The following is a 25,012-nucleotide window of genomic DNA, read 5'->3' as shown; positions in this document are numbered from 1 at the left end:
ACAGGAAAAGTGGGTAAGACAGACAGGGACAGAAGGAGAGGGCAAGAGGCATACATACAGACAGACAGACAGACAGAGAGAAAGGGGCAGGGTGGAGGTCGGTTGGTATGTAAGGGCGTAAGGTCTATGAACACTGCATGGGCCTAATTAGCTATTTAAGCCATTTGGCCACATCCCCTCGGCTTCATGAACGCCTTCATGACCAATTATTTGAGCTAAACTTGCAGCTTAACTGCTCTGTAGTGCGTTTGCTCCCAGGACCGTTACAGTAGCCTCTACCTTGCAGTACAAACGTTAATCACCCTTCAAAAGACATCTCAGCACTATCTCAGTGAGAAAAAAAGATGGACAGTGTAACCGTGCTACTTGGGTAACTTCACTGTCCCCTTCCATACACTGACCAAAAATAAAACATTCAGCCACCCAAAAATGTCATCGCCAAATTTCAGGTTGAGAGTTGTTGAGATGGTTTCTTTAGAGATGTGTGTAGTTCCAGTTAGACATGGACACTAAATTATAACATTAAATGTGTGTAGTTCCAGTCAGACATGGATGCTAAATTATAACATTATGGTAAACCTGATAAGCGCTCACAGAACAGGCACAGAATCATGCCGTTCATCACTACGCCCTCAAAACAATCCAGCACTCTTTCATCTCACCTGTTTAAGCCACGAGAGTGTTAGCTAATAAGGCTCCAAGTTTATAAGGAGTTTGGCAATTAAACACCCTATTCAACGGACATGAGAACAGAATAGGCCATCTAAAGCAGTGGTCACCAACCCTGTTCCTGGAGATCTACCATCCTGTAGGTTTTCATGGCAACCCTATTTTGGCACCCCTAATTCTACTAATTTACAGCTCGACAAAGATCTCTAGCTGTTGAATGAGTTGTGCTTTGTTAGGGTTGGAGTGGAAACCTACGTCCTGATAGATCTCCAGGAACAGGGTTGGCTACCACTGATCTAAAGCACATAGACAACTCAATTTTGTGATGCTGACAGTGTTTGATCTTGTCCCCCTTTGAAGAGGACACGGTGCATTTCAGGGCCAAAGGGGGCGGAGCTTTTCCTCACCCTGCTTCTTGATCTCCTCCTTCAGGAGTCTTGACATCGCGTCCTCCGTGGCCACGTCCAGAGGGAGCTCTCCTTCGCTGTTCACCACCCCCACCCGCGCGCCATGCTCGATCAGGTACCTGCAACGAGGACACAGGCACAAAGGTTCCTACTTCTGCGGTCGGACGCTCACTGAGCATGCTCAGACGGTCAGGGCTCTCACATGGCAGCACTGACTGTAAACTCATTTACAAACACAGGTATACATAATATGCACTACTACACTGCATACAAACATCTGCGTACTGGTATACACTAACCAGCGTAACGTCCAATGATCAAGGTCACTAAACACGAACAGCTACCACACACAACGCATCGATGCTACATGCAATGGCCAACCATTAACCACTGATGTTATGGGCTGCTGGGCGGATTAACCCGTTAAGGCACAGATCCAGTTCCTGCGCACGAAAGGGCCCATAGCCTGGGATCAAATCTCGACCACGCTAGTGCTGAATTAGCGGTAACATCACCCAGGGGTTAAGGAGGGTTCGGTCGGCAGCAATCCGCATTGTGTCGCCCACTAGCAGCCGCCACTGCTCAATTGGATGACGGCGAGTCCGCCTGTCAGGCTGCGCGTGAAATGCCTCCGACTCCTCTCTGCGCGAACCCGACTTTCGAGCCACGACACGGTAGGAAGCGGTGGTTGATGGTTGCCGTTGATGGGAGAGCGCGCACTTGTAAGAAAACACCGACAGTACACATAGACGCTAAGCATTTATTTTACACGCACGCGCGTCAACCATTGACGTTACACGCGCATGCCGACCATTGAGGCTCCACTACGAGCACGACGCACTTAGTGATCTGCAGGAAGCCGCAAGAGGCCGCCGCGTGCAGCGGGGTCCAGCCCTCGTTGTCTCCTCGGTTCACGTCGCTGCCGCTCTCCACCAGGAACTGCACCATCTCCGCATTCTCATCGATGCAGGCCTGCGGAGTAAAGAAAGGGTTAAATACAGTCACTCTCAGGAAAGAAAGGGTTAAGCACAGTACAGTCACTCTTCCCAGACCTGTCTGCAGCATTGAACACGGTCGACCACCAACTACTGATCTCCATGGGCTTTTCTGGGACTGCTCCCTCTTGGTTTGCTTCCAATCAAGCAGATAGGTCCTACCAGGTCACCTGGATGGGGGCTGTCTCTGCATCTCGTTCCCTTGCCCACAGGGATCTGTACTGGGGCCTCTGCTGTTCTCCACTGACACCAAATCTCCAGGCTCAGTCATTATTTTGCATGGCTTCTTTTATCACTGTTCTGCTGATGGCACACAATTCTTCCCTTCTTTCCCTCCCTCTGCCACATAGGCTAATGAGAGAATATCTGCTTGACTGGCTGATATCTCATTGTGGATGGCCAGGCATCACCGGAAGCATAACCTCAACAAGACCGAGCTGCTGTTCATCCCCTACAAGAACTCCCTACTACAGGAGCTCTCAATCACTGTTGATGGGACTATAGTGGCTGCCTCTGGCTCTCTGAAGAACCTGGGGGTGGTCCTGGACGAATAACTGGACCTCATGGAGCACATCAAGGCAATATCACGGTCCTGCAGATTCCTCCAGTACAACATCAGAAGGATTCGACCACACCTGACCACGTGCTCCACCCAGCTCCTCGTCCAGGCCATGGATAATCTCCCGTTCACATTACAGCAACTCCCTTCTCACAAGCCTACCAGCCTGTGTCACACAGCCACTACAACTCATCCGGAACGTGGCTGCCTGACTTGTCTTCAGTCTTCCAAAGTTCTCGCACGTTGCTGCCCTGCTGACGTCACTCCACTGACTGCTGGTCGCTGCCAGGATCAGGTTCAAAGTCCTGACCCTGGCCTACACTGCACCCAACCAGACAGCCCCTTTCGAGCTACAGGATATGATTCAACCCATCACGCCAGCAGGACCACTCCGCTTGGCGGCAGCACGACGACTTACAACTTCCTGCCATCCGGGTGAACGGATCTTGCTAGTCCTGACCACGGCGCTACTCCACCCTAGCTCCCCGGTGGTGGAACTTCCCTCCTGCTCTACAAACCAATCGGCCACGACAGGGCAACCCCCAATCTAGTATCACTTTCATGTAACGCTTGTATCTTCATCTAGCACTTTCGTGTTGCACTTGTTATAGCTCTTTATCTCCTGTAATCATGTCTCACTTCTAGTCAATGGCTTTCCACAACTTGACTTGGCCAGTGCTTACTGTGTGAACTTGGACCTGATGTAAAAGCATCTGCCAAATAAAATGTAACATAACGTAATGTAAGGAAAAGGTTAAATGTGCACAGCAACGCCTTTTTTTGAACTGAAATGCTCAGCCTTCTGTGCCAAATAAACCAGTGACGTGGAGCGATCAGAGAGCTTTGTGCTGTAGTGACCACAACAGTTTCTCTTTTAACTCCGATACCCGATTTTCTGTGGCTTCATTTGAAATGACAGCGGGAATGAGAAATCTAACACAAGCCCTGCCAAACAGAAACGATTGGAGATCACAATCTCTGCGAAGCAACGATCACACTTTTGGCTACAATCGCAAATACCAGTCAGGATCGAGATGACATAAATCCTGCAGATTCACGTAATTTAAACGGACAGAGAATTTAAAAGACAAACTGAATTTACTGCTTGCTGAACATGACAAGCCGAGACGACCGGCATTAAAGATTCAAAAATGGAACGCAATCACTGCGGTGGCCCAATATAACGACCGCAATGACAGCAATGTATTATATGCCATAATAAGTACAGGTCAGGACACGAGTGAACGCTTCATGGGCGGCAATGTAGTTTAATGGATTAGGAACTGGGCTTGTAATATGAAGGTTGCAGGTTCGATTCCTGGATGGGACACTGCCGTTGTACCCTTGAGCAAGGCACTGCACCTGCATTGCTTCAGTACATATCCATCTGTGTAAATGGATGCAATGTAAATGCTGTGTAAGGGTTGTGTACGTCGCCAGCTAATGCCTGTAATGTAATGTAATGTTTCAATGCTACGGCACTGAGTGGAGGCTAAAGCTTGTACAGCACTGAAGGAGCTGGAGGAAACTGCACAGTGACTCAGCTTGTTCCGCGCTGTGCTTTTCAAAGCCATCCTTCATGACGTTGTCCTATTTCATAATGAGAAGGTAGATCTTTCACAGGGAAAGAACTTTGTGTCTCTGTTTTCAAGAGCATGGGGGACAAATAGATTAATGCTGCATGTTCCACGAGGATTGCAGTACTGTGAGCCTGACCAGGTTAACCTTACAGCACTATGAGCCTCACCAGGTTAACCTTACAGTACTATGAGCCTGACCAGAGAAGGCCTGGGGCGAGTGGTGTTTTGGGTACTCTGCCGTTGCCTAAGGATATGCGGACAGACTTTGATTAGTAACGCACTAGAAACGTGTAGGGAAATGGATCTCTGGCAGTAAACACCACCCCAAGGGAGGAGGAGGGTGGGAAAGAGAGGGTCATGTGACGTGCGGCAGAAGGAGGAGATGGACGTGGACTCAAACGAACCAGAGGACAGCCGGAAGAAGAAACACTGCCAGTCAGAGAGGCAAAGGGGCTGTCGCGGAAACGGTCTCCGGCCGGGCGGCTCTCTTTTGAAGATGAGGTCAAGGTGACCTCCTGCTCCGTTATTGGACCGAAGGGAAGGCCACAAGGCCGAGGAACCAAAACGGGCCGTTGGGTTGTGTGGATGGATACACGGTATAGAGATGCACTGGGTATTATGGAAATTCTGGGCCAACGTCAAGAGCACATATTGGCCCATGCAGACACCAGCCTGTTTTACATGACAGTAAAAATGCAAACTGCAACCACGCTTCCACATCCATATGGAAGAAGTGGGTGTATACAGACATGAACCAGCTCACAAAGGGAAAATAAAACCACTTTTAGAAGTGTAAAAATATAGCTCAACTTGGTTACCTTGTCATTGAGCAGAGTCATGAGTTTCGCACTCTCAGGGAAACTCATGTGGCTGTTCTGACGCTGGCTGACCAAGTGTTGAAAGCTCTTTGTCACTCTCTCTCTTGCGTTGAAAGAAATCCCACACAGCTGACATTTTCGGTTAATTTACAGCATCGGCGGGACATGAAATGCGCCTCCTCTCTGCCGCGTGAATGCCGCACTATAATTTCCGTCGGATATGGATTCCAGGTAATCTCGATACCGATAAATCCAATTTAAGCTATTGTCGGGTGATACCGACACCATTTTAAGTTATTGTCGGGTGATACCAATAAGTCAATTTTAAGCTATCAGGACGTTTAGCTCAAAAGACTACGGTTTGCAAAAGAAGAGAGTGATTTGCAATTCAACGTGTAACTGCAAAAGCGCAGTGCTTAAACTAGAGGTAGAGAGATGAGCACAAGATGAATTAGTATCAGGCAACTACGTTAAACCCAGAAACACCTCCCCTGACCGAGATTAATGCCGACATTATTTGATTATACAATAAGTATGAACCATTCACAAATATACACACGTGATTTGTCGCTAACCTGCAAACCGCAAATGCGAAATGGCCTTTGTAAATGTTTACGTCTGCAAATGTACAGCAATGCTCGCAAACACATCTAAAAATAAAAATCAGGATTCAGAAAGAAATAGAGGATTTTACAAGCATGTAATGACTTGCAAATTCTGCTCAACTGTGGTGTTTTACAGATCTTTAAAATATGTGTTTTATTTTATTTGTGAAAGTTCCCAAACATTTACAATGTTTAGAAACATCTCTCACACACACACATCCACACTCACTCACTCCCTTACAAACTCACACTCTCTCTCACACACACACACACACACACACATGCACTCACTCACTCTCTCACTCTCTCACTCTCTCACTCTAATGCCACAGACACTAATCTGACTCTACAGCCCCCCCTGGAGCTGAAGGAGCAGCACTGCTATTGGAGGATGTGCTCTTCTCAGAGGGAGCTGGGAACCGGATCGTTGGCAGGGGCCCAGATGAGATGGGCCGTATGACTGTCCGACTGGCAGTTCCAGAGGCCCCCCCTGTGACATTAAGGCCCCCTCTGGGAGACTGCTGGGAGGATAGCAACGGTTGCCAGATACCTAGGATTTTGTTCCCCCCCAAACATATTCCTTAAAATCCCCCGTCTTTAATGGACTCCCATATAAATCCAATAGGTGCTGGCTTTGTTTGGCTTGTTCCAATAACCAGCTGTTTGATGGGGAGAGACGGGTGTCTGGCTTGCATATGCAGCTAATGCATTCCCTTGCTGCCAAGCTTTCAGCTTTGCAATGTGACAAAAATGAAAAGCATGCTAGAAACAGTAACCACCAAACTAAGCTACTGGTGGACAGTGTGGACAGCTGATTACAAAAGATTTTCCCATTGTTTACACAACAGTGAATTCATGTATTTGTGTATACAGCACACACACACACACACACACACATACATATATATATATATATATATATATATATATACACACACACATATCCAATACCTTTCCCTCATACCACCTTTTAAACCCATCCCCCATTTATTCTGATATATTTTTGAAAGCCCTTACATCTGAGCTCTGTCCCCAATCTGGCAACCCTGTACATATGGCTTTGCTGTTGGACTCTGAAGGATACGGTTCCGGAGGCTTCCGCAGGAGAATGCAGCTGGGATTAAAAGGCTACTCTCATATTCTGGTAAACGATGACAGCCAAGAAGTAAATGGGGAACATTTAATTCCCCCCCCCCTTTCATCCGGTGTAATCGTATCCTACTCGTGATTAATTAACATTTCCCGTAAAGACGGACTTCCTAGACACACAACGCGTACTATCTTCAAAACAAGAACAGAATGAACTCTGCAATCCGCAGCAGGGAGTACAGAGATGATGTTACCAGCGAAGGTACTTTTCAAGTAATAACATACACATTTTATTTCACTTAAAGACGCAGACAGAGACGGCAGTTGCTCCTCTAAATGGTCTTGCAGTCTCACGTGACGTGATGTAAAATCTCATCTGAAGCGTGAAGCGTTATTATGACACTAAGGCTGAATGCACAGCGCATCGAACGCGGATTGAAAGTCGCGTTTAATGGACAACGTTTTGGAAAACGTTTATTGCATTTGAAAAACGCTGAAACGCTCCAATGAGAATCGCCGCCTCGCCGGTCGCGTCACGAGCGGCGACCCGTTGCAACCGCCGTATCGGAAGCCGAGGGAAGCGCTAGCGTCTCGAACGACCTCTGGCCCGCCTCGCGTCAACCTCAGCGTCCAGTTTCGGTTTCCGCGATCCGGCCATTTTGTCATTCGTGAGGAAAAAGTGGACATAAATACCCTTCTCGACAGCAAATGGCACCCGTATGACCCAAAAGAGGCCAAACTGGGTCATTTCGTACCCCGTGACGAACGAGCCGGCTGTCCGCGCTCGTGTTTAAACGTCGAAGCCGTTTTTCGTGAGTAATGAGAGCTTCCCGTCGGCCGCTGGCCGGGCCGGGCCAGGCCGGACCGCCGATCCACGAGCGGACGGCCTCCCGCGCCGCGAAATCCCCGAAGCCCTCTTCCGCGGGGAAGGGACGGCCGAAAGGGGACGAGGAAGGGAGCGGGGGGGGGACGGGGACGGAACGAGGGGGCTGAAGCGGACGGACGAAGAGAGGGCGACGAGGGGAAAAAAAAAAAAACCTAGAGAGAGGAGCGGAGGAACTGCGGACTGAGGGAATGGAAAATTTGGAGTGTATATTTAAACTGGGCTGCCAGGCAACCGCTGAACAACAGGCGAGGCAGGAGGAGGGAGGGAGAGAGAGAGAGAGAGAGAGAGAGACAGAGAGAGAGAGAGAGAAAGAGAGAGAGAGAGAGAGAACAAGGGAGAGAAACGACGACGCGGAAGAAAGAGATGCGATGTGAACCAGGCTGCAGATTCCCTCTTCCCTGGCCGCAGCCAGGTCAAAGGTCAAAGGTCAAAGGTCAAACAGGTGGTTATATTTGGTGGGTCCGCAGAGAGCGAAGAGACAGAGAGAGAGCGCCGCACGTGGTATGGAACCTTGCAGGCCGTGGGAACCCAGCCTTTCCGTGCAGGTTTTCGGGGCCTATCCGCGACACACTTATTTAAGGATGTACCGACCGACTGCGTAGAGAAATCTGCCCGATGTGGAGACCGGTGCTGCGGCTTCAACAAACGCAACTCTGGCCTTAGCCAGCGGGTGGCAGTGACCGTCAGAGTCATCCCGGAAATGAAACTCGCAGCCACCATCTCTTGTAAAAAAAAAAAAAAAAAAAAGGTTCTGTCACAGATAGTTTATTACTGACCAGATATTTAGCTCTGCATTCCCTACATTCATTCTCCGCACTTCCACGTCTGAGCGGTTCTGGTTTCAAAAGGGAGATTTTAGAGCTGATTTGTCAGCAATAAAATCTCTGGAGGGCTTTCTCCATAAAAGCACAGTTTCTCCACCATGCTTTATGCTTTCTTTTAAGGCAAGGACACTCATCAGTGTGTAAAATACCATTTAAAAGTTACAGATTCCATTTTTCATTTTCCAAATCGATTTTACGCAACCACGAGTAAGAGTCTTTGTTCTTTTGGGCACTCGTCCACAATTTTCATGCCTTAATACCACTGTCAATCACCTACCGTTTCCATGACAACATCTTTTAGGTAAGTCCCCTTTGATTTTAGCAATTAGCATAAGAGACAGAGAAGAACATCGCCTTTGGGCATAACAAGAGGAGTCACACACACTTTCACACCCTGACAAACTGAGTTTGCACAGGCACTTCTGCAATGGCGTCTGCGGCCGTTTGCAGATCTTTATTCGGAAAAATTTCACTCCCACGGTGCCTCAGAGCCACGCGAACACGGCGACGCCAAGCGTGCCTTCGATGGCGGGTTCGGTGGGCGGTAGCGCTGGCGGCTAGACTTCGCTCTGTGCCAGATTCCACGCTCAAGAATCAGATTCAGCAGCAATAACCGCCACCCACTGCAAACCACTACCAGTATCACCAGCGGTCACCTGACTACCTCTCAATAGCTCAGGCTATGCTAGGCGTGAGCTGGTTTAGTCCTTGGATGGGAGACTGCTTGGGAAAATCTCATCATTGCTGGTCTTGGCGCTGGTGGACCAGCAGGGGGCGATCTTCCTTTGAACCAAGCAAAATCCAAATCCCTGGTGCAGTGATGGGGATGCTGTGCTGTGCAGCGTGCTGTCCATTGATTGAGACCTTAAATACAGGTTCTGGATCACTGTGGTCAGCAAGGATCCAATTACATTATTTCCAACAGAGTGTTAATTTTGTGGGTGTGTCCTGGTCAAATTCACACAAAACTGACTCTTTACCTCTGTCCAGCACGTCATCTCCCATATCTGATTGGCTGACAAATCCCTTGCATGCCCCACCCACTTTAATTCCCCGGGGCATCACTACCTGGTTAAATAAACATCTGCACCTCTCTTGATAGAAGGGGGCACATAAATCATTGCTAATATCTCATTATTGGTAGCTTGCCTGCAAGGGTGGACCATGCCCATCTAAGCTTCATCCAAAGGTGCTCCCATCCTCCTGTTCCCTAATTATCATTATTATTAGAAGTACTAGTAGGAGTGGTAGGGTCACTAATAATACAAATATGATGCAAATGCATAAAAATAGAAATATGCTTATTATTTCAAGGGCAATCGAAGACTGTTTAACATCAACAAAAATAAAATAAATAAATAAAATATGCATACATGAATTCACTGTTGTGTAAACAATAGTCAAATGTTTTGTAATTAGCTACACTGTCCACCAGTAGCTTAGTTTGGTGGTTACTGTTTCTAGCATGCTTTTCATTTTTGCCACATTGCAAAGCTGAAAGCTTGGCAGCAAGGCAATGCATTAGCTGCATATGCAAGCCAGACACCCGTGCCTCTCCATCAAACAGCTGGTTATTGGAACAAGCCAAAGGGAGCAGGCACCTAGCTGGTCATAAGAGGGCCACTGCAATCAGCTCGTACACACCCGAAAGACTCATCCAGGAAGAACCATCTTAAAAGAAACACCTATTTAAATCCATATTCAAGCTGAAATTCTTCTTTTGTGCAAAGTAATGTTTTGGTCAGTGACCGCGATTGTTTGGCTGAAAATTCTCAAGGGACCGTTCTCAGGAGCATTTTCAAATTTTACAGACATGATAAGTGTTGAGGCCCTCATAAAAGCCCCCTGTTAATCATACCTGGGTCAAATACGTATTTGTTTTGGATTCAAATACTTTCCTGTGCTCTGTTGATCTTGCCTGGTGTGATTGAGCCTGTCAATATAACCAGAAGGCGGGGTTTGTGCTTTTTGAGAGTATTTCATTGGTTCCAATACACCAGACAAGGTCAGTACAGCGTAGAAAAGTATCTGAATCCGAAACAAATACGTATTTGACCCAGGTCTGCTGTTAACAATACAGCAGAGACGAACGCTGTCTCTGCCGCGGGGCAGTGCATTTCATCAGTGAAATCACTTGTCTGTTTCGTGAAGGAGAACGACCGCGACGGAGCTTCCGTGAGAACGTCCCACCTCACCCACGACTCGAGCCGCAGTTTGAGTGAGCGCTCAGGGGATGCTCTCACGGGCGAACGGGTCATTGAGCACCCCTAGCACAGGCCCACGATATCGGGGAGCTCGGGGAACGAGAACAGTGCGGTTTTGGAGGGAAATAAAGGTATCCGTGACAGACGCTAACGGCTATCGCTCTTCCGCCATTCCAGAACAGTCCGATTCTCTCCAGCCGCCACAGAACGATGAATTAAGAGTCATTAGACAGGAAACTGGGATCCCGCGCTTTGCGGGAAACCGCGTTATCAGAGACGCGGTGAGACTGACAGGGCTGCAGGGTCAAACCCTCGGGTCCGGGTCAGTAATGTTTTACCACAGGTTCTGAGACCGCTGGGCGCCCCCCAGCCCTCCTCCACCAGGGCCCGGGACGATGTAGCCGGCCGTCCCGTCCTGACGGTGGCCCTGGGGAGCGATCGGAGCACCGTCACTCCGGCGCTTTCCGTCACATCCGTTGTGCAGGACAGAGCAGGAGCCGGCATTTCCGCGCTACGCGGATCGGAACCAGACGGTGCGCCAGGGGCCAAGAGGCATCTATAAAGCGCTAACATGTGACAACCCCGAAAACTCGCATTGAGGTGTAATAAATGGGCTCATTGAAAACGTATTACTTGGATTTGATTCGATCCTCTCTGCCCTACAAGGGAAAATTGTACATTGAGGGAGGAAAGCTCGCCGAGACGATGCGATTGGTCAGGAAAAAATGGCTAGGTCCTGAAAAGTGGGCGGGGCTTACGGCTGAACTGTGCTGCCTGCTTCAGTCTTACGGTACCGAGGCACGGGCCTAGCGTGCGAGGCTAGGCTCCACGCGGCTCATCTGATTATTTTAGTCTCTGGCACAGCGGCCTCTCCTGTAATCTCCGCTCTACCTCCTCTTTCTCTGACCACCGTGCTCTGGCCTCGCCGTGACTTCCTGTGTCCACTGCAACTCTTCTGACTGGTTCCCCAAAAACATGACAGCAAAATAATAAATGAACTCCAAGAGCTCATTAAACCTTTTCCCTGTCATCCGTGTTCTTAGAAAAAATTGAATGTACTAAGTTCAGCAAAGGACTCGACCAAAACTGAACCAAACACACCTACACTCACCCCAGACACATCAATATATTTTTGACAGAGTTGTTTGACATACAGTTGAACCACTGAGATAGGAAGGGATTAGGAAGGGAGGTCGGTCGTATCTCAGAAACATTCAAAGTGCATCCATTTTTAATGCAATAATTACAGCTTTTAATTGATTTTGCTCAGACCCTTCCTTATATCAAACACTGTCTACTTTCTAGCATTGTATTCCTTAGAGATAGGCCTAGTTCTAACACTTATTTTTGTAAGTCGCTTTGGATAAAGGCATCTGCCAAATCAATGTAAATGTAAATCCAGTATTTCACATTATTGGGCAACGCAAAGTGCAATTAATTCCAGTCACAGTTCCACCTTTTTCCATCAGCGATACGGACCTCAGTAAGACCGAACTGCATACGCTACTGTTCTTCTGGGTTCACACCCGTTTATCCAGGCCAACCCATAACTCAGAGGTTCTATTATACGGCAAATGTTCACCCATGAGTCATCTTTCCCTACCGTTTTCTTCCTGGCTGATCACATCAGACACATCTCCATACTCTCCACATTTCTCAGATTTTAACTGCACTTGCGATGGAGAACAAGGCAACATCAACCACTTGCTTTCCCAGTTTCGTCCCAGCTTTATCTATAAGACGGCATTGGATTTCTTAACTTTTGGTCATCAGTTAGCTTCTGGAAAAAATTAGCGTACCGTAATCAGCATATTACCAGTTTTTTTCACAGCGAACGTAATGACTTCAGTAGTAGTAGGGGCCTTACTACTACTGAAGTCATTACGTTCGCTGTGAAAAAAACTGGTAACACTCCTGCTGTATGCATTTTTATGATTGTCCATACTGCCATTACTTACTCATTGGGAAAAGAATCAGTTTGAAGCTAATTACTGTTATCGCGCTGTGCTTCTCCCTGCATGGGAGTATTCTGCACTAGTCCCAGCAGAAACCATTCAGGTGGGGATAATCACCTAAAATTTTTAATCAGGCATGCTGATCTGTTTATTTACATGTTCCTTTTCCTGGAGCACATCATGCGTGAGCCTGGCCCACATCGCCCTGGTTACTTTCAGGCCGAAATCAAATCCCTAGAAGCAGCACAGGACAGGAAACATCCCGTAAACTACCAAGTATTTGTGGTTGATGTCACATAAACAAGGTCCAAGAACAAGCTTTATGGTATTAGTTCAGAGTGAAAATATGGAAATTCAGGTGACACTGAATTTAATATCTTAAACCGTTCCTGTGATTGCACTAACCAACAGATGTAGCATACTTTAACTGGATAGCTAGCAATGTATTAGCTAACAGCAGGCACCTGTAGATGGCCAGCAGCAGTAGTTTTAGAGAGCTAGCCTTGCTGTGTACCTGCTGCCATTTGATGCTACCTAATGTCACAAGCTGGTTACATAAGCCTGAAGACTAAAGCATCTGATGTGACTTACACAAGTCACATCAACCCCTCAAACTTAAACAGCCAGTTCCAAACTCCCAAGACTCTGTCGACCCTGCACCTTGGTCAAACTGTCACTGCTTCCAGCTCTGACAGCGCGGAACAACAGTAAATATGCAAATATCCAATATGAACAACTGAACAAGAACAGATTTAATCATACATACCATTTTTGGATAAAACAGCTGATGCTGATGCTGTTTTATCCAAAAATTCAACCTAGCCCCCCTCCCCCAAAACCCAAACACACACCACCCAACAGCGCAGACTCTGGCATCGGGGCTGTAACTTCATAGATCAGTGGCTCTAACAGAGATGAAGACAGCTTGTAAAACACAGCCAAAACATCCCGGTATGAATGCTATCCAATGTGCTCCTAGCCACAGACTAAACGTTTGAAGTCACAAACTGCTGTAATGTCTAGGAATCCAAATTTTTTACATCACAGCACGATTTGCATAATTTAAATATCCCTTATTTCACGAAAATAAAACCACATATAATTGTCTGCTGACTATTGCTAAGACTAGCAACTTGGACATTTACTTTTCTACTGTGGACATAATGATGAGCATCAGCAGCTATCAATATCGACCCGGACAGCAACCCCTGTGGTGCTTTTGGGGGTACTGGTGGGGGATATGGGCTTTAGAGCACTGCTGCTCGCGAAGCAAGCTAACTTTCCAGTATAACTCAAATGCATGACATTGCTGATAGTCTGAAGTGACAACAACGTGGCACTTCGGTTGTCTGTTCCAGATTGTTGGCCCTCCACAGCAGGACAACCCGAAGCATTCCCCGAATGTCTAACACAACGATGATGGGGGCGGAATAAAAATGGGGGAATGCTGCAAAAAAAGAGCCCCAACCCCAAACTGCACTTTCCACTAAAGCTACTTCCTCTGACACCAAAAGCAAGCGCTAGATGGTTAGCTGATTTCCTCCGTTTAACTAATTTGTTCTAAAAAAATCGAAAATTTTAAGTCTCCTTCGTGGAATTTCACCCTCCAGCATAGCTATTAATGATAAAGAAACACTGCACAATGAGCTGTTTGTGCAAATCCGTTGCCTGAAAATAATCGGTGGCAATCAAGCTGGCGATGATAAAGTTTGTTCTTTAAGTTAATGTTAAACTGCTAACATTAGCGCGTTCGCTGTATCAGAATACGTACAGCAGCGATGCTGTCAAGTAAAGCAGGTATATAGCTAGCTAACATTAGCACCGAAGCTATCTTCCGTATATCCTCACCTCTACGCCCCGCGAAAATCTCACTCACTTGAGCCCAAGCTTAGCTGACCCAGCCTGTTTCTTTTGCTGGGCGATCAGTGACGGTCTAACTACTTTATATAACAAGTCCTGCACTTTCTTAAAATAGCTGGCTTGCTACACCAATAGCCCAAGTTAGATCACAACTATTGATTTTGGTTGTATTTCTGTAGCGTAAGACAACATTAAAAGTCATCCAGCTAGTTAGGCAACTTTTTAATCTACTTTTCAGATGCCTCATCTAACAACTTTTACAAGTTCGGGCTAGCTAAGCTAGCAGAGTGACGTGTTGCAGTTCGCCGCTGTCATTTTGTTAGCTCGAAAAGGCTAGCGCTAGTTCACGAATCGATATGCCGGAATTACCATTCTTTGCAAGGTATACTGTCAATCTGTCAGCACTTGGGGTCGGCAGCTCAGCTCGAAGAAGAAACAAAAGAACCTGATACGAAGTCATCGCTTCTAACCTGATGCAATGCTGTCAGTCCGTCTATGTTGGCATGGTTGATGTCGGCTCCTTGGCGTAGCAATGCAGCCACCTCCTCCCGGTCTCCGGCCGAGCAGGCAGCCATGAACACAGCGCCCTGGGTGAAGCGAACCCTAGCCCGCCGCCCCTCGTTGCTCGCAGGCCGTTCCCGTATTTCTGGGACTGTTCGGTCAGTTTCGGACCCCATCCATCGCTGGAGCTGGTCATGCCGTCGCTGCCGAGCAGCTTCGGACCGGGAGCGATCATCCGCCGCCATCTTCCTCACTCTCTCCCGGGTAGATGCAACTTCTAGTCGGGGGAGAGTGAAAGAGTGATCCGATGCGCCGAATTTCGCCCCCTGGCGGAAACGGTCTCATACACAAAACGCACGGAACTGTGAGACTAGATACACCCACACACATGCGCGCGCAAAGATAAAACATCCACTGACGCAAATACACTCCCACGTTTCAATATACAGAACAGGCGCTCTTATTCAAGTCTGACGGAGAGCAATACGGTGCATTGGCGCGACGTCCATCAAAAAAACTCACTGGTCACTGTTCATTAACATTTGAATGGTAAGAATACTTTCCCCCTCAGATGCTCTTAGCGGCCTTAAATTGTCCTTGTTTGACCAAAGGGAAGAAAATGTTCGAGAGTTCAGTATGTTGTATTGAATGACATATTCGAACATGAATTATCTGTCTCCAGTTTTTTTTATTAAGAGACATGCTATCCACTGACGCTCCATGTAAATGTGTGATCCACTTGTTACTTACTTGTGGCTTGAAACAATGTTGGGCAAGAGGGATCATTTCTGATGAACTGGAACGACTGCTCTTAATTATTTAATCAAACGCAATCATTTGCATGATCTGATATTTTAGATAAAATTCTCATTGAGTTTGCAAATGACAGCTGCAGACTGTTCGTGTGTCCCTATATGATACATTTCTCTGTGGTATAATCTGAACAGACATTGGTGTATACATCTAATAAGCTGACTGAGCCATGGCTATAGGCGGAAACTGACATCTATGTACACACTAGGGGTGTAATGATACAGCTTGATCATAATACAATACAATAGTGATACTCTGAACAGTAATACGATGCAATACCATTTCTGTTCATTTATAACAATATGATACAATTAATAACAATTCATCACTATGCAATGCTATTAGCTGTGATGTGAATGTGACCATTAGATTGGACAGATCCCCCCAACCCCACTGACACTCAAGAGCTCATTGAAATAACAAGCAATATAACTTTCAAAGTTAACAAGCGTGTTTGTTAACTTCAGTGCCTCAATCTGCATAAATAAAAGTTTGTCATTTAAATTAATGATTCATTGTGATACAGATCGATTCATACATGTCATAATGATGCAGTTGCAGTACCTAAACACACTAAACTAAACCTAAACACACGCACAGGCCCCATTTCTACAAAAAATATTTCAGATATCCAAGTCTGTGATATAAATCCAACAAAGTATTTGTAAAAGTTGAGCATTTTCTTTAGGACTCTAAGGTACCATTCAGTGAATTTTATTTTTATATTGCGGTCAACACCAAGATGTCTCGAGGTATGGAACAGATGTAAAAAAAACAGACAAGCTAGGCATAGTTGAGTCGCTGGCGCACAGATTACATAAAAGCACAGAGGTTACTGTTTTTAAAAGCAGCCGTTGTATCAGCATTTATGGTCCGTGCGCGAAGGCCGTTCTGCAAACAGGAAGAGCGGCGGGCGAAGGATCGCTGCCCAGTTGGCTTGAGGCGACGCCTGGACACCGTCAGTCGTCCCTCGCCTCGCGAGCGCGAGGATCTGACTGGCATGCAAGCTAACCGCTCTGCAATGCAGGAGGACCTCTCCCCGCTCAGCGCCTTATATGTAGCCGCCACCTTGTAATCAATGAGCCGCTTGACTGGCAGCCAGGCCAGTGGTCTTAAAGACAAGCACGCTGTGCTGGTGCCGTCTCCAGATGCATATGTGCCTATACTTTTATTGGTATTAATATACAGTTCTGCCGATGTTTCGGTAGAAACGTGTGAAAGAGGCACGTGGGGGCTGTGGAAACATCCTGCTTCAGGATCCAAAGCCGGGTTTTTGTATCGTAACTAAAATTCGGCTGTTTTTGTTCTTCCGAAGGGGAGCCATTTTGCGATGGGTAGGGCCAATGGCCTGGACCTACATCAGCAGCTCCTGTAATGACACAGGCTATGCTACAGATCAAGCCCTGCAGGTCTAGGCTAACGCAGAATGGACCCAGCATGTATTCTGGGCCAGCTGCTGGATAACTCATCCTGGCAACAAGCAGGTATGAACCAGCCCACACGCTGGCAATGGCAAGTCCACCTGGTTACAACAAGACCAGGTCAAAACATAGTATATGGCTGGACCGGTCGACCAATGGTGTGACTTCATCACTCACTCAGTCACTCAGTCACAGACATTCGCGTTTGTAGGGCTGGCCCCGCTGTTGCAGTCCAGCCAAAAACCTTGGGTAGAGTGACTGAAAGAAAGAGAGAGAGAAAAAGAGATATGATGATGATGATTCACTATTGACACCAAAACTGTGTTGACTGAAAATGGGACCGAGAGAAAAGCAGAGAGAGAGAGAGAGAGAGAGAGAGAGAGAGGAGAGAGACTTTGATACAATGATTTCAATTTCTGGAACATAACTAATTTTGTAAAAAAAAATAAAAAGAAATAAATTTTAAAAAAAACAAAGTTAACTGTAGTTTGGAGTGTACCATCAGTATTCTTCCTAATACATTTAAGCCTCTAATTATACTTTGAGATCATAAAAGAATAATACATTTCATAACACTGTAAAATTGTATCAGCTGCTCTATCAGTAGAACAATACGATTAAATAAAATAAGGTTTAGACGGGTTTACAGTTAATGAAAACCTTTTAGTGCTTTAACTGGATTTCTGGGGACTTTCCCCACTTCCTGCTTGATGGACCGATGACCAAACTGCTACAGGAGTTGAGGGAAAAAAGCCCTCAGTCTGCTGGTCTTCATCCAAGGTCTGCCTGTTTCTGCTGCTGCTTGGAGGCACAGGTTTCATGTTGGTTACCGACCGGAGGACTCGTTTGGATGTTCTTTCTTGCAATTAGACGCCCCCTGCTGGTCTTTGTGTGTGTGTGTGTGTGTGTGTGTGTGTCTGACTGCATTTCTCATAGAACACAGATTTACTTGCCGCGTACATAAAAAAAAAAACACACACCTTGAAACAGATACGTGAAAACGAGCAAACGGACGGAGAAAGCCTGTGAACTAAACACGATCCAGGTAGGGGGGACAAGCCAAAACAGACTTACTGCTGCAGGATGCAGATATATACGGAGAGACTCGGTCGGTTCAAGGGTCAGGTGAACGTGCCATGGCCAACTACTGGGCCCGGTGCAGTCCAGCTTCAAGGCCCAGGCAGGTTGATGCACGGCAGGTTGCCAGGAGACTGGAACAGGCTCCCGTTCGATTGGTCACAACCAAACCATGCCACTGCTGAGGCCTGCTGGCCAACACGACTGACCGTTCCGTCAGCTTTTTGGTGTCTACTGTCTTGTAGGTTTTCACTTCAGCCCTAACAAAGCGCACCGCATTCACCAGCCAGAGATCTCATTGAGCTGCTAATGAGTAGAATTAGGTTTGCCAAATCAGGGTTGAGATGAAAACCTCTAGGATGGTAGATCTCCAGGAACAGGATTGGGCACCCCTGTTCTACATATACTTGCAAGGTGTCAGACTCTCATCCTGCAGGGCCAATGTTTGCTGTTTTGTGGCAGTGTAGGGATTCATTTGCCACTGATTGGCTGAAGATCCCACATGCTTTCCCACATCATTTCCAGGGTTTCAATTGGATGTCGACTGAAACGAAACCTGCAGCCCTCCAGGAACTAAGCTTGGCACCAACCTAACACCATTCATTAGAATTTTCTGCCACTTCAAAAGCTTAGAATTACAGCGTTACATCTGTAGAGGGTATATCGAGCTTTATAATTTTCATAAGAATCCATTACTTCAAGCACGTTTTGTATTGCTTCTGTATTGCTTTTAAAAGAGGAGTTCTGTTAACATGTTTAAAAGAGCATATTCAATAGTTAAAGACTATTCAAAAATTACTTTTGGATAAAACTACAAATTTTACACTATCTGTCTGTGACAACCAAGGACCTTTTTACCTTGTTCAGCAGGCTATTGATTTGAACTGCCCTGTCCAGTGCTGAAGGAATGGTTTGTGGATTCGGCCTGTCGTGTCTAGGAACCGACAGAATTCAAAGTCCAATCATTAATTTGTAGAAAACTACTTCACGAGGGAAAAGACACCACAGCAGCAAGCTCTTCAGAAACGTTAGACTTTATTTGCACATATATATTTTTAATTTTCCATATATATTCAGTTTACATAAGGGTCACTGTAAAAATGTTAGTCTTCTAGTACTTCAATAGCGTTTTATTAGTTTTGGAAAAATATTTGTCTTCTAGCACTTTTACTTGGCAATAACGTTTTGTTAGTTTTGGAAAAATATTTGTCTTCTAGCACTTTTACTTGGCAATAACGTTTTGTTAGTTTTGGAAAAATATTAGTCTTCTAGCACTTTTATTTGGCAATAGTTTTCTGCTAAGTATGGTTTTTTTTAAGCCTTCTGCGTTTGCTTTTTTTCTAGTGGATACTGTGGTTTCTTGCGTTTCCATAAGCTTAGCTGCAACTACTGATATAGGTTTATTGGATTACATATGGATTATATTAGTGTATAGTTATACATGTGATATATTTTTATCATGCAGCATCGAGAGTTTGGAGGAAACAGTCTGATCAACATTGATGGGAATACCCTAACTTTAACATGTGACGTCATCTCAATCATGGGGAGTCTCAAAATTTCCCTACAGGCCTAGTTTGTAGTTCTAAGACCAGTAGCCCCACCGAAGTGTACCAATGTGCCAAGATGGCAACTGCAAAATGACCCCTTTCACAGGCAGCCCAGTGAGAACAAGACGTAATCCCAAAAGCGCTATTTGACAAACCAGCAATAACCTTTCAAATTAGGTAGCTTCTTTCAATCGGTGGTTAATTTAAGTCCTGGAAACCGGGCGTGAAGCAAGTCTTGTAACGCACCCAAAACTAGAAGACTGCAGACCTGAAGTTTGAGATCCCTGAATTTAAAGGCATCAATAATCATGAAATTTAGACGTATCCCTCACTTGTAGGTCACAACACTCCCAGGAGAATTCCGCATAGCTACTGTGACAGCGTTGAAAAACATAAGAAAAAACAGAATTTGTATCTGGAAAATTTATTTGTTTTGTCAGAGGGGTGCCTAGTCGAATAGACCGAATCCCATGTCGTCGTCCGACTCCTCGGACTCCTCCTTCTTCTCTTCTTTCTTCTCCTCTGCAGAAACGGGAAAAGGGGGAGTGAGGGGTTAATCCTGTGTTTGGGGTCGTCGTGCACACGCTATGAGTGTACGCAGTCCATCTGTACACAATTCACCATCGTCACCAAGGGGCGGTTTAACTACAAGTTACTAAACAAATAGCCTCTCTCATATGGCAGAAGTGCATTGCAGAGGTGAAAACCACTGTCACAGGGGCAAAAATACTTTTATTTTCAACTTTTGAGTTTCATAACCGTTCAGTACTCTGAACTTGACCAAGTTCCTCACATCCTTATGGTATAATAAACCCAATCAGAGAGCTCATAACTGTATGGTACAATGAGTCTGACCAGGTTAACATTATGGTCCAATAAGCCTTAAGTAGGCAGTATACTTCGTAAGTAGAACTTTTTTTAGCAAAACGAAGCAATGAGAACAACTGAAGAACAAAAAGATGCAGTGTTGTGTGTTCGTATGGTGCAGTGTGCGACGGCCTCCAGGGAGAACTTTTGGAAAACTTCTTTCTTGTTCTCCGACCTCCCACTCTCAGCTATTGGTCCAAATATCACATGGTTGGTTACGTCATGGTTGAGAGTTCAGAGGGAAGACTTCACATGCCATGTATGGAGAGTCAACGCCAATCTCTCTTCTGTTGAGATGGGAATTCTGTGAGTTCCCGCATGTTTGATGAATGGTGCTACTCGTTTCAGCAAGTCATCAAAACGCCTAGCACACATTCGGAAATAAGAGAAAGTGGACCCCCTTGTCTAAACTCTGCATTTACCAAATGTACAGACAAAACTCTCCATTCTCCGTCCTACTCTGATTTAGAGGGCAAACGCATCATCTCCTTCGCCTTTTTTTCTTCTTTCGCATAGCTAGATAAACTAAAGCCACTTTAAACTGTTTTGTGTTGTGATCTCACATAGCCCTTCTCCTTATACATCCATGGCATGGGCCGTGTGACGGAGGTCTGGGCGAGATTCCAGCCCCGGTTAATAGCTGCCTCGTAATTATTTGTAATTATTCACACCCCAGAGGCGTGGAGTGACTTCATTGAGCACGGCACGGTGTTTTCACTGAGTACACCGACAACAGTGTTCGTGGACATGTTCGCCGGTGGTTCTCAATCCTGAAGTTCCTTCTTCTTACAGAGTATGCTGCCAGTTTTACCCGGTTGACATTGGCACGCGATAAATCTATCCAAATTCTGGGGATGTGCTTTTCTAGTAAAACAATAACTTCTGAGAAAGTTGTGAGCTTGTGTTGGTAAGGTCTCCAATTGGAGGCAAGCAAATCAAAATGGTAAATTCTCGGGTGGAGCATCAGTAAATTTAAAAACTAAACCAAAACTGGCCAAAACCTTCAAGTACCAGAGTGCAGAATCAGGGTGCAGAATGTTTAGCAGAAGATAATCTCACAAATTAATTTCCCTTTCCTGATGGTGTACAGCAGGGCTGCCCAACCCTGTTCCAGGAGATCTACTGTCCTGTAGGTTTTCAGTCCATCCCTAACAAAGCCACACCTCATTCAACAGCTAGAGATTGCATTGTGCTGGTAATTCGTAGCGTTAGGTGTGCCTAATTAGAGCTGCAATGAAAACCGACAGGGCGGGAGGGCTGGGCAACCCTGGTGTAGACACAGGGCACCTGGGGTCAAGACTAAATTTCCAGATAACAGTTTACTTAAGTGTGCAGTAAGAGTGGCTGAAACATTGAGCTTGGTGAGTTTACAGGGTTTTGTGTGTAACGCAGCTCACCAGCAGCAGCGGGTTCGGCTGCAGCGCCCCCTCCTGGAGCGGCAGAGGAAGCGACGGCCACGGCACCTCCGGAGGGCACGCTGGCCAGTTTACCGTAGCCTGTTAGAGAGAGAGAGACCCACGGTTAAACACGCACATAGCAGTTAAACACATGTACTCAGACACAGGAACGAACAAGCGAACGCGCGCGCACGCACACACACACACACACACACACACACACACACAGATACACACACGTGCACTCTCATGCACACGCACGCACTCACGTGCACACAGGCACACTCACGTACACACACACACACACACACACAAAGGGCAGGCTGAGAACACAAACAGCCATGATGCCACACACACCAACTTCAGGCAAAGCTGCAGCTGACCAAAACAAAAGAGTGGGATGCCGAGCTCCCACTCAAATCAGATTCATATTTTTCTTGACTCTCAATGTCATTTGAAGGATTAATGGATGATTTTCACAGATTTTGGGTGCAATCGCCAGGGCTAAACTCCAAGGTAACTGACTCCTGCAAGATGGAAACATTTTGAGGGAAATTACTTCCACCTCACTTTGTGTCTCGTCAAAAAGGCTCACACATCACCCTCTCCAGTGACCGGTGACTTCTGGTCGTACAATTACTTTACAATTAATTTTAGCGGACATCCAATCACCGGCTAAGCTCGAAAGTTGGCAAGAACGATGGATGCACTGTGCTGAAATCTTTCTTTGTATTTATTTGGGCAGTTTTCCCCGGACTGCCAAGGACAGAGGGAATGCTGGGAAGGACCATGCCGTTCTTCCTGCCTCGTTGGCAGGTACAAAATTAATAACTCCAATAATTGATCGATGGACGAATCGCCTGGACTCACCTTGGGCGATCACCTCTTCGACATTCTTGCCACTGAGTTCACTGATCACCTGAGAGAGAGAGAGGGAAAAAAAATCTATCACTCAATCAGCCTAGCAGTACAGTCTCCTTTTCACTATGAAAACATTTACTTATGATCTGCACATGAATAGATGAAATTGCCCTGTAGTGCATGGTATTCGCTGATACACACCCGAAACCACAGCATTTCAGTTTAGTGCTTACAATATATGAAATATATATGAAAATATATATAAAATATACAACATGAAAACTGATTACGTGGTACAGAGAAGGAAATTTGAGAGGCACATTGCTGAATTCGTTTTTCGTAATAACGAGTATGCAGATACAATTACATGGATGTCTACTAAAGACACCTATACTTTCCAGGCAAAGCAGACAGTCAGGTGCAAAGATGCTCAACTCATAACTGGAAATGCGACAGTATGTTAAGATGCATTTATTGGAATTTAAAAACTCATTTAGGGCTTAGGGCTCTAAAGCAAGACAACACACACAAGTAATAACAAGGCAGCTTGTGCAGTGTTATGTTTCCAGAGACTGTTGGTATCAATGAATTGAATTTAACATTTATTCATTTTTTATAAAAATAAACAAACTTTTTTTATTCTGCTGGTACTACTTTCCTTGAGTGCAACCATATCAAGTTGCATGCAATTTAGGAAGTAGTTCCAACAGCAAATAAGAGAATATATTTTTTAAAACAGAGAGGTCATATGCACATAGAACCTCTGAGACCATACAATTGCTGTATTTGAGGTTACTAGAAGTTATATTCTCGATTTAGACAACAATCCCATGAATGCCCTTACAGCCAATGTAAAACCAATGGGTTGTCTTTTTTAATTATCTAAAATATCTCTCAAACACACAAACAGTCTGGGCCAATCAAAAGCATACTCTTAAACTGAGATCTAAAAAACAAACAAACTGAACTATCCCTCGAAAAGCATTAACACATTAGAAATATTTTCGCACGGGAGTAAAATCAATCGCAAGCACCTCAGTTCCCCTACAGTGTAGCACGAAGCGCGTACCTTCTCCAAGCGTGTGTCGTCGGCTTCGATCCCCACGCTCTCCAGGATCTTTTTGATGTCCTTGGCCTGGGGACTGCTGTTGCCACCAAGGGCGGACAGGAGATAGGCAGCTACGTAACGCATCCTACAGAGGGACGGAGAGATGGGGTCACGTATAGAGGTACTGGACATACGCTGCGACTCAAAGACATGACAGACGAAAACAGACAAGAAAATGTCACAACTTGGCCAGATAATTATACAATAAACCGTGTCGTCATCAAACCAAAAATCTAGTTTGTCACTGATGTAAATATAATTCGGCAGGAACTGTTGTGTAATTAAGCGAAATAAGAGGAATATTTATGAATCAGGACGAAAAATTCTGAGCATGAGAATAGCGGCGGGTGCTGCTACCTAAGGGACTTGGCTACATCCAACAGCATTAGCGAGCCAATAACCCAAAATTATCATCAAAAATGCATGGGAGGGAATAATGTTTCTCCAACTGTTTGCAATAAAGCAGTAAGTTATCCCATGTTATTAACAAGCGAACAATATAAATCGCAGTTTAAATTACATTAGCTAGCCGCTAATGTTAGCAACCTCGCAGCCCTTCACTAGCTTTTGCAGTGGTTGGTAGGCCGCCGTTATATCTGTAACACATGGTCGCTAGCCTGGACCATTTAAAAACGCCAAATTACGCTATACTTTAACTTTCGACGGCTGCCTGGCAATATAGCGCGGTTGTAACATCGTATTCCAGTAAAGACAGTAACGCACGGGGTCGTTTAGACAACATTTTATCTGTTTTATTGCTCACTCACTTGACGGAGAAACAATTAAACCGTGCCTCTTGGAAACTCGCGGTGGCAGAAAGGAAGGAACACGGGTTTCCGAAACCGGAAGATGGATCATATGGGCGGGACTACGCCAAGCCTTATCGTTTATTGGTTGAAAAGTACCCAATTCATCCATTGACTACAGTTGCCTATTTTTTTACGGAAACTGACATTGATTCGTAAC

General features: G+C 45.7%; 2 protein-coding genes across 3 annotated transcripts in view; both read right to left on the bottom strand.

Annotated features, from left to right (window-relative positions):
* zmp:0000001167 (protein phosphatase 1 regulatory subunit 12A) overlaps positions 1–15,331 on the bottom strand; it is a 35,891-nt gene extending 20,560 nt beyond the window's left edge. The window contains exons 1-3 of one of the 2 annotated variants that reach the window (XM_035396252.1): positions 14,922–15,331; positions 1,918–2,048; positions 1,077–1,195 (exon numbers count right to left, since the gene is read on the bottom strand). In XM_035396252.1, coding sequence (XP_035252143.1) covers positions 1,077–1,195; positions 1,918–2,048; positions 14,922–15,197 — 526 coding nt within the window. In that variant the 5' untranslated portion in view covers positions 15,198–15,331. The remainder of the gene's footprint in view (positions 1–1,076; positions 1,196–1,917; positions 2,049–14,921) is intronic. The other variant, XM_035396250.1, reaches the window with a different exon arrangement.
* A 4,887-nt stretch (positions 15,332–20,218) lies between these two features.
* LOC118215442 (60S acidic ribosomal protein P2-like) lies at positions 20,219–24,896 on the bottom strand. Its single transcript, XM_035396256.1, has 5 exons — positions 24,814–24,896; positions 24,008–24,131; positions 22,948–22,996; positions 22,078–22,176; positions 20,219–20,335 (listed from the first exon to the last, which is right to left on the bottom strand). The coding sequence occupies exons 2-5, from the start codon at positions 24,128–24,130 to the stop codon at positions 20,262–20,264; spliced, it is 345 nt and encodes a 114-aa protein (XP_035252147.1). The 5' UTR covers position 24,131; positions 24,814–24,896; the 3' UTR covers positions 20,219–20,261.
* Between the last annotated feature and the right edge of the window lie 116 nt (positions 24,897–25,012).

This window comes from Anguilla anguilla, chromosome 16 (genome assembly GCF_013347855.1).
Source record: "Anguilla anguilla isolate fAngAng1 chromosome 16, fAngAng1.pri, whole genome shotgun sequence".
Lineage (NCBI taxonomy): Eukaryota > Metazoa > Chordata > Actinopteri > Anguilliformes > Anguillidae > Anguilla > Anguilla anguilla.
This window is presented reverse-complemented; position numbering and strand designations above follow the sequence as displayed.

Excerpts from the sequence above, each read along its gene's own strand:
- LOC118215442 (XM_035396256.1), bottom strand. The coding sequence starts at position 24,130 with ATGCGTTACGTAGCTGCCTATCTCCTGTCCGCCCTTGGTGGCAACAGC. Across the intron at positions 22,997-24,007 it reads ACGACACACGCTTGGAGAAG|GTGATCAGTGAACTCAGTGG; the intron begins GTACGCGCTTCG and ends TCTCTCTCTCAG. Across the intron at positions 20,336-22,077 it reads AGCCGAACCCGCTGCTGCTG|AGGAGAAGAAAGAAGAGAAG; the intron begins GTGAGCTGCGTT and ends CCGTTTCTGCAG.